This window comes from Rhinichthys klamathensis, unplaced genomic scaffold (genome assembly GCF_029890125.1).
Source record: "Rhinichthys klamathensis goyatoka isolate OS25496 unplaced genomic scaffold, OSU_Roscu_1.1 h1tg000279l_1, whole genome shotgun sequence".
Classification (NCBI taxonomy): domain Eukaryota; kingdom Metazoa; phylum Chordata; class Actinopteri; order Cypriniformes; family Leuciscidae; genus Rhinichthys; species Rhinichthys klamathensis.
The window spans coordinates 504,485-517,500 of record NW_026606798.1 but is presented as its reverse complement, the minus strand read 5'-3'; the positions used below and the strand labels follow the sequence as shown (position 1 = coordinate 517,500).

Genomic DNA, 13,016 nt, shown 5'->3' with positions numbered 1-13,016 from the left:
TCTTGATGTGCTTACATAGGTCATAATTGCAAGCGACATGAGTTGTTTATTTCCTTCTTTCTGTAGTTTCAGGGTGGTAATGGGTCCAGTCCAGTAAGAGGTTTACCGCCTGTCATCCGTTCACCCCTGAACTCACATTCCCACTCTGCACCTGGATCCAGCGTACGTCACACACACTCTCTCTAACCCTGTTTACACCTGGTATTAAGAGCCGTCTTGACTGATCTGATCACAAGATGACAGACGGCTGTATTTCCCAGTAGTAACATGCGTCTGTGAACACTTGTGATCAGATTTTAAAAGGCGGATCTCTGATTTCACCATTATGTTATAGTGCTGTTTGAGAAGAAATTCACGTTGATTCTGCGATAGGGATGTGCTATATCACGATTTTTTATCTGCTTTAAGAAATATTGTGCTACAGCGCACATTCTACTTTTCATACACGAAGCTCACAGGCAGTAAAAGCCTGTCAAACAGCGCCTGGTTACTGGACTAAGTTATCTTTAGAGTCTTATTCCGCTAATACTGTCAAATACACACAAGGTTTACATTGGTTTATGTCTTAAGTAAACACAAACATTTGAGAGAAAATCGGGTGCGTGTCGGTCTTAAAGTGACAGTAGCCTAATAGTTAACATGCTGCCGCTTGTCCTTAACCCTTGTGCATCAATTAAAAAAACCTACACACAGGTCCATAGTGGACAAAAATGTCCGTGTTAAAAACTGTCATAAAAATTTGAAGCTTGGGTGCATAGACTCTCTCATTTTAAAGAAGACCCTTGGCAGATTATTGTTGAAAAGATAAAATAAAAAGTAAAACCCCCAAAAAAGGTATAGAGGTTTAAGTTTATGAAAATGATTTATGAACATTATTTTATATAAAATTAATATTTTATGAAACATGCTGAACTCTAAAACTGCTAGAAAATCAAAGCCATAAATCTAAGCAAGTTGTGTTCCAAATTTGAGGTTGATATCTCAAAAAATGAGCTTTCAGTAAGATCTTGTTTGGGCGCAGTACCACATTTTCCCCATTAGATGCCAGCAAAACTCCACTGGTGCACAGAGCGGTTGGATTTGTGATTTGCAGTCGAGTTTTTCTTTCAAATATTAAAAGCACACACACGCAAACATTTTTTTATTACACACATACAAACCACACTCTGACATCCATACCAACACACCCACACAATTCATCAATTCGCTTCATCATTTTTCCAATTGGCTCTATAATATGCCGAAGCAGAAAACAGGAATAAAGTGAGTATTTGCTTTTTTAGCCCAAACCTGAAAAAATAGCACCATCTGGTAAAAAAAATAGTAAAAGTTAACATTTTGAAGCCTTGCCAACAGAATTAAAGCTTCTTAACAAATATTGCATCATTTTATAGTTAAATGGCCCTGGGATTAAAAATTGCACCATATATTGATATTTTTGTCCAAAAGGTGCTGAGAGAAACTATTTTGTGTACCTAGTGCAAAAAAAAAAATTATTAAAGGAAATGTGGGTGAAATCGTAAAATTCCAAATTTAAATACAGACCTGTGCCAAAATGTATGCAGTTGGCATTTACACGGGCAAAAAAGACAAAAATGTCCATAAGGATGCACACAGGTTAAGGGACAGTTCACCCACAAATGAAAGTTCTGTCATTATTCCAAACCTGTATTCATTTCTTTCTTGTGCTGAACAGAAAAGAAGATATTTTGAAGAACAGTTGCTGGTCCCCATTGAGTTTCATAGTAGGAAAAATATACTATTAAAGTCACTGTGGACCAGCAACTCTTTGGTTACTTTAATAGTAGCTTTAATAAGTATTTAATAAGAAAGTGTATAATTTATACAGTAAAGTCTATGTAGTGTTTTTTAAAAAATATTTTTTCCATTTAATTTCTTTCTTGAATGCTACTGTTAAATACACATACTGTAGCTGAACAAATAACTGTTTATTTCATTGGTATGTTGTGTATGTGTAATGTGTATCTTTGTTCTTATTTTTTAATAGCAAAGAAAATAATGACAAAGATTTTTACCACTTTGGCCTAAATGTCGGCCATTATTTTTTTTATTTTGTTACCTTGTAAAGCTATGGTTTTAAAATAGATTTTCCTGAAAAAAATCCTGATATGGTATTTTTGCCATATCGCCCATCCCTATGCGATAAACACATCTGAAAAATAAAGGTGGACGCAGTGTGAGCTATGGATGGAAAATAAAAGCATGCAAGTCTCTGCTAAACTTCACAACCTTCACTGAAAGAGCGCATGCATGTCAAACAGACAGCACAATAGAAAAGGAAATGCCATAATTCTGACTAAAATATACATTTTGCATCCAAAAGTGTAAGCATTTCAAATCTCTTCTCCCATTTACAACAGCACCATAAACTGGAGTGCGAAGATTGTGTTGCAACCGATGCAAGCAATATTGACATACCGGTATTTAGTAGACTAAATAAAACGATTCATATGACTAAAGCTAAATGGCATTTTAAGCCAAAAGACTGACTAAAAACTAAATCAAAATTCGCTGTCAAAATGAACACTGCATCCGAGATGTGTGAGTGTAAACTGGGCCTCGCTCTGACTCAGTTCACTTCACTGATTGTGTATCATACGCAATCACGACTCACACACACATACATGTCACAACACTTGTATAGTTTCAGCTCAGCCACAATACAAACTGTCTACTTGTGCCTCTCATTACTATGCAGTTTAATCAAATAATGTACAATCTTGTATTTGATCAGACCCGGCAAAGCAGCTCGTCTCCCACCAGCCTGTGTTTTGGGGACTCTGTGATTTCTTCTAGACTGATGGCAGTCAAGAGTATTCAGGTGGGACCGCTCACAATGCACTTGCTCTCATCTTCGAATCAAACTGTAGATTACAACAATCAATTAATCTGATGATTTTGAACTGAGTTTTATGTGAGTATCCTTACTTTTTTAAAAGAGGGGTGAAAGCTTCATTAAGGGCAAAAAGTGTTGATTGTGGTAGAAATGAGTTTAAAATAGTTCAATAAATATTGAAATATTTTATTTCGTCTTTTTTTTCTGGGATAATGATAAAATAATCAAATCTAAACATAAAAGGCATTTTAAAAAGTAGAACAAATAAATGACTTAATGTGTGGTAAAAAGTTTCCGTTTTATGTCTGATCTTCATATATCAAAAATAAAAAAAGTGAAATCTGTTCTGATACAAATGAACCTTGCAGCTTTGAATTGCAGTTGTTGAAGAAAGGCATTTATAAAACAAACAATTCAAGACAACTACATATTTTTATGTTATGTTTGTATTTTGTTCTTCTGCAGACTGACCTGACGGTGGTAAAACTGGCCACTATAGAGAGCAATAAGAACCTGGACCTGGAGAAGAAGGAGGGCAGGATAGACGATCTGCTGCGGGTGAGAGAGAGAGAGAGAGAGAGAGAGAGAGAGGGGGAAAAGATGGGATGGGAAGGAGTAACATAAGACAAAATAATTCATCTCATCGAAAATTATGATGTATCAAATTGTTTTTGTGATGTTATGAGAAATCTCTTTTTCCTAAAGTAGTTCAGCTGAGTAGAGTCTGAATTTTTGTAAATGCATTTTCTCTTCCTCTTCTCCACAGGCAAACTGTGATCTAAGACGACAAATTGATGAACAACAAAAGCTCCTAGAAAAGTACAAAGAACGTTTAAACAAGTGCATCACCATGAGCAAGAAACTTCTGATTGAGAAGGTGAAGAATCCTTGTGATATTTAAGAAATCAGTGTTGTAGCATTCTAACAATGACCCAGTGCTGGCCTGTTATTACATATGCAAATTTAAATACACACATCAAATAATTGATGTCTTATTACCTCAATATCTGTGTAATGGCATCGTTTAACCAAAAGCTTCAAAGTTTAATAGTTTGAAAATGGTACAAAGAGTAAGAAGTGGTTCAGATCTTTATAAAAGTGTGTGTTTGTCCAGAGCACACAGGAGAAGCAGGCGTGTCGGGAGAAGAGCATGCAGGATCGACTGCGTTTGGGTCATTTCACCACTGTGAGACACGGAGCCTCGTTTACAGAGCAGTGGACAGACGGATATGCCTTCCAGAACCTCGTCAAGTAAGACACTCACTGAAGTTTGACAGCATAAGCACATAATCTAATACTAATAGGTGATCTGTGCTCTGATAACTTGACTTGTAAAAAGAAGTATACTTTGGGCTAAAGTGCCCCAACTGTTTTGTCTGTCTTCATTTTGTCACATTTTCACCCATCTCTATAGTAAAGGCTTTGTACTGTATTTTATTTTTTATTCTAAACTGTTTTAATTATTCTTATTTCTTTAGATTTTTCTATGTAAAGCACTTTGAATGACCATTGTGTATGAAATGTGCTATATAAATAAACTTGCCTTGCCTTGCCTTGTTCACACCAGGGACGAAAACTACAACTAAAGTTTTTATAATTGGTCTTATTCATCGGGAATAGGAGTACACCAAAACTTTAAAGATAACACAGAAGAAAAAACATGGTTGGAATTTTAGAAAAAAAAATATTCGATCAGAAAATTGACAGCCAATCAGAATCCTCCTGACTTTAAAGGATTAGTTCACTTCAGTATTAAAATTTCCTGATAATTTACTCTTTTCTTTTCGACTGAAGAAAGAAAGACATGGACATCTTGGAATATGTGGGGATGAGTAAATTATCAGGAAATTTAAATTCTGAAGTGAACTACTCCTTTAAAGAGCTTGAGCATTTCAAGCCACAAACAACTGTTAAAAAAATAGATAATATAAAAAATACAAAATATAGTTGTTACAGTTATCTCTATTGTTATCGTTCTTAGTGTGAACGGGCCTCAGGTCTCTTGTAGATCTGTCAGTCCATTACAGATTTCACTTTATTACAGAATTTAAGTTGTTCTATTGCCTATGAACTGTTTTTATTGACTTTTTTATGCAGACAGCAGGAATGGATCATTCAACAACGTGAAGAAATCGAAAGACAGAGGAAATTGTTAGCTAAGAGAAAACCACCAGCATCCAGCAGCTCACAGTCGCCCAGCACCAACTCTGAGCCGAAACAACGAAAGACCAAGGCTGTGAACGGTTCTGACAACGACCCCTTCCTCAAACCCAGCCTTCCACAGCTGTGAGTCATGCAATACATGACCACAATGTACAACCTCTGTTATACACACACACACACACACAACGGCCTTCCATGTTTTGCATGCTTCACTAACATTCACTAGCCTGGTAATATCAAACTCTGCTACTTCGCTTTGCTTCGTAGACCGAGTCTGGCATGGCATAATTGAAAAGTGTTTTCTTTCTCGCGGGTGGGCGCTTGTCTGAAGTATAAAATCATTGGTTACCCGTAAGCCAATCACAGAACGTCTGGTTATGACGTGTGTTATTTGCCAGCTCAGCCACATCGAACTTCCACTGTAAACACATGTATGATGCGAAAACGAATCCATCGAGCGAAATACCGGAGTGAACATGGCTGACCGAGTTTTGCTGCCTCCTTAACCTGATCCTCCATTGCCCCTTTTCCACCAAAGCATTTTGAGAGCCGGTTCGGAGCCGGTGCCAACTCGCAAACCAGTTCTTTGTGTTTCGACAGCCAAAGAACCGGTTCTCGGCCTGGAAAATTGGTTCCAAAGCGGCACCAACTCTTTGCTGGACTAGAACCGTTCTTTTACCACGCCATGCTTACGTCGGGGGCTGGGGGCGGGTTACTGTGAACAACAACACGACGGGAATGGGAAAGCTAAGACGTATGGCGACGTACACAGTGACGTAACGACGTCGTTCGCTGGGCTCTCTAGTCAGTGGAAAAACAAACAGGTTCTGAGAAGGTTCGCAAGTTGAACCAACTTTGAACCAGCACCAGTTCCGAACCAGTTCTTTTTTGGGGGAACGAGGTACATGAGTGCAACCAAGGGGGACACAATCACAACTATCGCCTTGCCGGCCTTTGGCCTGCCCAGTTTCTCGCTGACGATCGGTAATAGTTGATAAATTAAACTTTTCCCAAAACCTGTCGGGAGTAGGGCCACATCATCACCTCCATTCAAAATGTTTAACAAATGGCGGGAATATTCTCCACAACAGAGCGAATTGCATCCCGTGTCTCCGTATCCGCGGTCACTGATTTAATTTTCTAGAAATGATCCTTAATCAGATGTACCAAAAATATGCACTACCAGTCAAAAGTTTGGACACTCTTGACCTACATATTTCTGAAGATCTTAACTTTTTGATCTAAATGATTGTTTAAATGCTTGACAATGGTTTTGTTTATAGTTATTAAAATCTGAATTATTTTAAAATAAACAGAAATATTTTTTATAGTTTGAAAAATGGCAGGACATGATTTATTAGGAGCCAAATGTAAGTTTGAAGGCATTTCTTTCCACAATATGAAAAATAGCCTGTTAAGTGAGCAGTGTGCTGAGATCGCATAAGCAATAATTGTTTGAAACTCATTTGACAGTCAGAGCATCCTAACCCAGTACATGTGTGGAGGGGTTTTTCAGTCCTGTTCCTCTGATGTTCCCTCAGGCTAACATTAGCTGAGTACCACGAGCAGGAGGAGATCTTCAAGCTGAGACTCGGCCATCTCAAAAAGGTCAGTGCTCAAGCTCAGTGGCTCCTGTATGATTCAGATCCTCCTCAGGTTCAAACTGGGGCTGCCAAAATGAATGTGTTAATGCATGCGATTGAATTTTTTTCAATTTAATGTGTTAAAAAAAGGCGTTAAATATTTTTGTGTCATCCTTTAGCTAGCATTTAGCATTTCTTGACTGAATAACTTTTATAGCTTTAATAAGGATTAATCTACATTTATTTTATAATTTATCCAGGGAAGACCATGAAGTGTTTGATGTAATTTCTGAATATTTCCTACCTGTTAGATCAAATATTAAAAATATACTGAATGTTGTTTCTACACTAATTTGGAGATTTTAAATGTGAAAGTATTATAATATAAAAAATATATTAAAAACTTAAATGTTATGTGGAATTAATCGCAATTAATTACCAAAAATGTTTAGATTAATGTCATTTTTACACTGCAGAAACAAAGACAGACAGCATCTTTTCTTTTTTAAATGTTTTAACTAGTGCTATCAAATGAATACAAAAATGAATTAGTCATCTTTTAATGTGTAATTATGAAGGTGCTAGAATTGAGATCTGGGGTTGGTAAGATTGTTAATGTTTTTGAAAGAAGCAGGGCTGCATTTATTTTTATCAAAGTAAAATAACAATAATATGGTGAAATGTTATTACGGTTTAAAATAACTGTTTTCTATTTGGATATATTTTAAAATGTAATTTATTTCTGTGATCAAAGCTGAATTTTCAGCATTATGTCTTCATCATTCTAACATGTTGATTCTCTGCCTTGGAAACATTTGACAACCATTGAACCTTATGGAAACAAAATGACACATGACTTTTTTTTTGCATTTGTGCATTTGTAGGAGGAGGCAGAGATTCAGGCAGAGCTGGAGAGGTTGGAGAGGGTGCGAAATCTTCACATCCGAGAGTTGAAAAGAATAAACAATGAGGACAGCTCACAGTATGTACCGTCACTGATGACATCAGCCTCTGATCTCGTTTTTACTTCCATTTTGTGTCTTTTGAAGTGGACATTGACTCCTCGTATTAACAGCAGTTTCATGAGTTCACTGCCTGTAATGGGCCCATATTCTACACTTTTGTAGCATTTTTTTTAAAATGTTGTCCATTTATTCATTGGTTTATTTGTTTCACTGAAAACATAAATTACATAGTTTTCCATGATTATTTTCCACCAACCCTCCCTTTTTCTCCTGTTTCTCTTTGTTGTTGTTTTTTTTAAAAACCTTTCTTAGATTCAAGGACCATCCCACCCTGAATGAACGCTATCTGCTGTTACATCTGCTCGGTCGGGGTGGTTTCAGTGAGGTCTACAAGGTATCTTTACCCCTCATTTATAACAGAGCCTGATTCATGCTGACCTTTGAGAAAGAAACGGATCATTTGAATTCATCATTCTGCTCTTCAGGCGTTTGACTTAATTGAGCAACGGTACACTGCTGTGAAGATTCATCAGCTCAACAAAAACTGGAGAGAGGAGAAGAAAGAAAATTACCACAAGTACGTTCCTCCTCTTTGATGCTGTTCATGTTAAATACATCAGTGGCGTGCTGTGCATCACCGCAAGAAATAAAGTACATTTCAGATTTTGAATTATGCACTTTAACTTTATAGACAGGGTTGACATGTACAACCTTTTCAGTATGTTCAGCCAACACAACATTGGAAATATATCTTTCCAAAAACATTCTCAATAGACAAAACAATACTGAAAAACATCTGTTGTGAATTTGACGGACAGTACGTCTATCCCTCACAGCCTCATTTTCATTGAAATATGCCATATTTAAGCTGCATTTAACCCAAAACATTCCTTTAGTCAAGTCATCTTCATTTATATAGCGCTTTTAACAATGGATTGTTTCAAAGCAGCTTTACAGAGATAAACATATAATCTTTAAGGATTCCTTTATTTTTAGAGCCAATTCTCTCCTATTTTTATGTGCGATTGATATGTGGCAGGCTCATATTGTGGTGTGGGGACATTATGTAAGGGTGTATTTCCATGCCAATTGGTATTCTGTGCAGAACTTGAAATGTCTGGAAATTTAGTCCGTCTGTCTCTCATGACGCTGGTCGCCTGGGTCTCACCTCTGTTGCCAATGGTAACCCGTGCCTCTCTTCTCCGCAGACACGCCTGCCGGGAATACCGAATACATAAACAGTTGGATCATCCCAGAATAGTAAAACTGTACGATTACTTTTCACTGGACACAGACACGTGAGTTCCAGCCATGCAAATTTCACCAATCAGCTATCAGAACACATCTGTGAGGTTGGACGCAAGTTACATTAGGTTGTCTGTTTCCCGCAGGTTTTGTACGGTTTTGGAATACTGTGAAGGAAACGACCTGGATTTCTACTTGAAACAGCACAAGCTGATGTCTGAGAAAGAGGCTCGCTCTATCGTCATGCAGATCGTTAATGCTTTACGATACCTGAACGAGATCAAGCCACCCATAATTCACTATGACCTCAAACCTGGTGAACACACATTCTCTGTCTTTCTCTTTTCACAGCTCTCTAACACTCAAATATCCATGACTTTCTGCCTGTATGTCACATGACCCTTCAGAAATCATAGCTAATTTGATGCTCAAGAAACATTTCTTATCGATGTTGAAAACCTTTGTACAGCTTAATGTTTTTGTGGAAATCATGATAAATTTTTTTTTCCAGGATTATTTGCTAAATAGAAAGAACAAGTAGAAGTATAGAAGTATTAAAAGTAGGGCTGTCAGTTAAACGTGTTATTACCGGCGTTAACGCAAACCCATTTTATCGGCGTTAATTTTTTTCTTTTTGGCCTGGCAAACTTTGTAGTTTTTTTCCCACATGCTTTTGCAACAGGACGCGGCATGCGCTGCACTATGAAACCCATTCATTTCAATGGCTTGTGCCGCACGAGGACGTTTTGTTGCTTTGTCGACCAAGAAACAAAGATCTAGCTAGACCGGAAACAAAACAACAGGCACACTCGTTTGGGCTTGCGAGCCGGCCAAATAGTAGGTTAACGTTACGTTTTGAGTGGATGACGAGCGCGAGACGCCGAAATGGATGCCAATAAGATTCTGAATGGAAAGTTTACTTTTAAAAAGTTGCCAAATGGTTCCATTGACGAGACCAAAGTGATCTGTGTGTTTTGTCGTTGTGAACTGAGCTATCATCATCGCAGCACGTCCAGTCTGAAATACCACTTGATGATGGCCAAGCACACACACACACACACACACACACACACACACACACACAGCCGATGCGAATTCTCCACCCCCTCATCATTTCGTATTTCTTTCATCCTTTTATTGATGGACAGTGTTACATTGAGAGATTATATGCTCCAAGTGAGAATGTTAGTGTGAAATTGAACACTGTATATGCCAATGTTGTTTTCAATAAAAAAACATTTGCACAAAGCAAGCCGATCCACTTTTCCATGTTGATAAGAGCATTAAAATGAGGAAAAATAATGGGACAAAAAGAAATCAAGAGACATTTAGAATAGATAAAAATGTGCGATTAATTGCGATTAATCGCAAGTTAACTGACATTAATGCGATTAATCGCGATTAAATATTTTAATCGTTTGACAGCACTTATTAAAAGTATACAAAATATCTTATATTTTTTTTATAGAATTCACTCACCCTTATCGTGCATACGTAAAGGGTATAACAAAGATACTCCAGTTTAAGGAATCCATGTTCTTGTGTTTTTATTTTTGTGTGGTTGTGTACAGGGAATATTTTACTGGTAGATGGAACTGCATGTGGAGAGATAAAGATCACAGATTTCGGACTGTCTAAAATCATGGACGACGACAACTACGGAGTCGATGGAATGGACCTGACATCCCAAGGCGCAGGCACTTACTGGTAACGCTCGCAAATACACTCATAATTTGGCTTTTGCCTTTTAAAGTATGTAGCTCAGTTGTGTCTTGTTGTGGCTGTAAGGTACCTCCCCCCTGAGTGTTTTGTGGTGGGTAAAGAGCCTCCAAAGATCTCCAATAAGGTGGACGTCTGGTCTGTCGGGGTCATATTTTTCCAGTGCCTCTATGGAAGAAAGGTAAGGAGCAATTCTCGGAATTAATGGTAATATTATCAGTGCCATTTAACAAGTTACAGAGTAATAGGGGGAATACCTGTCATTTTCCATCTGTAGAACTAGGTTTTGTTATTACAAGCTAGCATAACCATGCAAACTTGATTTGTTTTTCTAGCCATTTGGCCATAACCAGTCCCAGCAGGACATCCTGCAGGAGAACACCATCCTGAAAGCCACAGAGGTTCAGTTCCCTTCCAAACCTGTTGCCAGCAACGAAGCCAAGGTAATCAGTAAATATTGATGATTGAAGGTTTATGGGTGTTTGACCTGACGTATCACAGCAGTTTCTGTAGTGTGACTTTTTAACCAATGAATTTCCTTTTCCAGTCTTTTGTGAGAAGGATTTTTAAAATAGTTTTTCACACAATTTGTATGTTCTTTGTTAAAATGCCCATGGAGTTATGAGATTTTATTAATCACTCTTTTAAAAGAAGTAGAAAATCTTGTATACTGTATATTTTCTTCAAGGGGATTGAAGGGGTGAATTTTAGCCTATTGTATTGCTTGTATTGTCTTATTTGAGGCCCCCTAGAGAACCCTGGCCACCTGTTTGAGAACCACTGATCTAGAACTATTTTAAACAACTTTTGCTTATTCCTTTATAAATTATTATGCTTGCAGTTGTTATTAGCTAACATTAATTGAGAGACTATATTGAATATTAGTGGTTTTAATAATTTGTCTTCAATGAAAGTTTTAGCAGTTGCAGCACCTAAAATTAGGGCTGGTCCGAATACCATTTTTTGAGCTTCGGAATCTCTATCTGTCTGTCCATTTGCATTTTGATTATTTCGAGAACCGTTCATCCAAACGACTTCACAAGGAGTGCAGTGTCGTATTTGGTGCACTATAGATATAGACAGGCGAGACACGACATGTTCAGAATTAATAAACTTTTAATAAACTACAGAACAGTGCAAGCGGAAGCGCGAGCCTCACGCGAGCAGGGCTTACATGCTCCGAGAACGGACACTGCACGCACTATATAAAACACAAACAGGTCTGTTAACTTAAGCAATATTTTTAATAAGTCTTCTAATTAGGGGCGGCAGTGGCTCAGTGGTTCATGTAGGTTGTCTGCAAACCGGAAGGCTGGTGGTTCAATCCCCGGTTCCACCTGACCAAGTGTCGAGGTGTCCATGAGTAAGACACCTAACCCCGGCTGCTCCCGACGAGCTGGATGGCGCCTTGCATGGCTGACGCTGCCGTCGGTGTATGAATGAGTGAGTGAATGGGTGAATGCGAGGCAAATTGTAAAGCGCTTTGGTGGCCATTGGGTCTGTGAAAGCGCTATATAAATGCAGTCCATTTACCATTTACCATTTCTAATATTTTTCTCACTAACAAATTACTGACAAAGTAGGGTAGATTTAAATAAAGAAGCGGTGCGCCTCACGCGAGCAGGGCTTATATGTTCCGAGAATGGACACTGCATATAAAACACACACACATGAGGTCTTTTAACTTAAGCAATATTTTTAATAAGGTATAGTCTTATAATATTCTCACTGACAAAGTCGGGTAGATTTAAATAAATAAAAACGAAATTTAAATAAATAAAAACGAAATTTAAATAAAGACAAACGAAAAATAAATGAACGAACTGTAATAGCCTAAATAAAGAACACGGTAGCAATAACAATTTCAATAACAACATCACAAATTTCTATTAATATTTTGCAGTAGATTAATTTAGATTGATAATAACGGGTAAAAAGGATAATACATTTTGATTCTATTTTCCACAATGTCAAAGCAACGCAGCTTAACCCAAAACACAAGCTCAGGCATGCACTTCTGCCCATACAATACTGCCCATACTGTTCTGCGCTCTAGCCAGAGTAGGGCTGGGCGATAAAACGATAACGATATGTATCGCGATAGACACGTGATCGATATCAATAAAAAATGTGTTCGATAAAACGTTCGATATTTTTTTTCTTCGTCGGAAGAAACCACAGGTTGCGAAGCAAGTTTGGTTGCATTAAAGGCACTCGCTCTCTGGTAACCTAGCAACGTAGGGAGTGACACGCTAACAGGCAATCATGTAACGTGTCAGTTTTGTTGCGCCATATCGTTGTCTCGTGCTGCTGGGTTCCTCTTCAGTAACCGGCGATTGATAAGCAGAAAATGAGTGCCCTTCATCTGGATGGCATGCAGGCTAGAGTTGCGAAACATTATTGGATAATTCGCTCTATTCGCGTTTGATGTGAACACAGCATAATGAACAGGCTGCGATGTCAAGATTTCAATGCTGGAGTGTG

At 37.9% G+C, this 13,016-nt stretch overlaps 1 protein-coding gene across 8 annotated transcripts in view; it reads left to right on the top strand.

Moving 5' to 3' along the window:
* Window positions 1-13,016, top strand: part of tlk1a (tousled-like kinase 1a) — a 61,224-nt gene that overhangs the window by 41,991 nt on the left and 6,217 nt on the right. For 6 of the 8 annotated variants that reach the window (XM_056268967.1, XM_056268968.1, XM_056268966.1 and 3 more), the window contains 15 exons: window positions 67-162; window positions 2,756-2,842; window positions 3,323-3,415; window positions 3,624-3,734; window positions 3,972-4,108; window positions 4,955-5,143; window positions 6,562-6,628; window positions 7,488-7,585; window positions 7,881-7,962; window positions 8,054-8,145; window positions 8,777-8,866; window positions 8,960-9,129; window positions 10,385-10,520; window positions 10,602-10,713; window positions 10,868-10,975. In XM_056268967.1, the coding sequence (XP_056124942.1) occupies window positions 67-162; window positions 2,756-2,842; window positions 3,323-3,415; window positions 3,624-3,734; window positions 3,972-4,108; window positions 4,955-5,143; window positions 6,562-6,628; window positions 7,488-7,585; window positions 7,881-7,962; window positions 8,054-8,145; window positions 8,777-8,866; window positions 8,960-9,129; window positions 10,385-10,520; window positions 10,602-10,713; window positions 10,868-10,975 (1,668 nt within the window). The remainder of the gene's footprint in view (window positions 1-66; window positions 163-2,755; window positions 2,843-3,322; window positions 3,416-3,623; window positions 3,735-3,971; window positions 4,109-4,954; window positions 5,144-6,561; window positions 6,629-7,487; window positions 7,586-7,880; window positions 7,963-8,053; window positions 8,146-8,776; window positions 8,867-8,959; window positions 9,130-10,384; window positions 10,521-10,601; window positions 10,714-10,867; window positions 10,976-13,016) is intronic. The other 2 variants (XM_056268972.1, XM_056268971.1) reach the window with 1 other exon arrangement.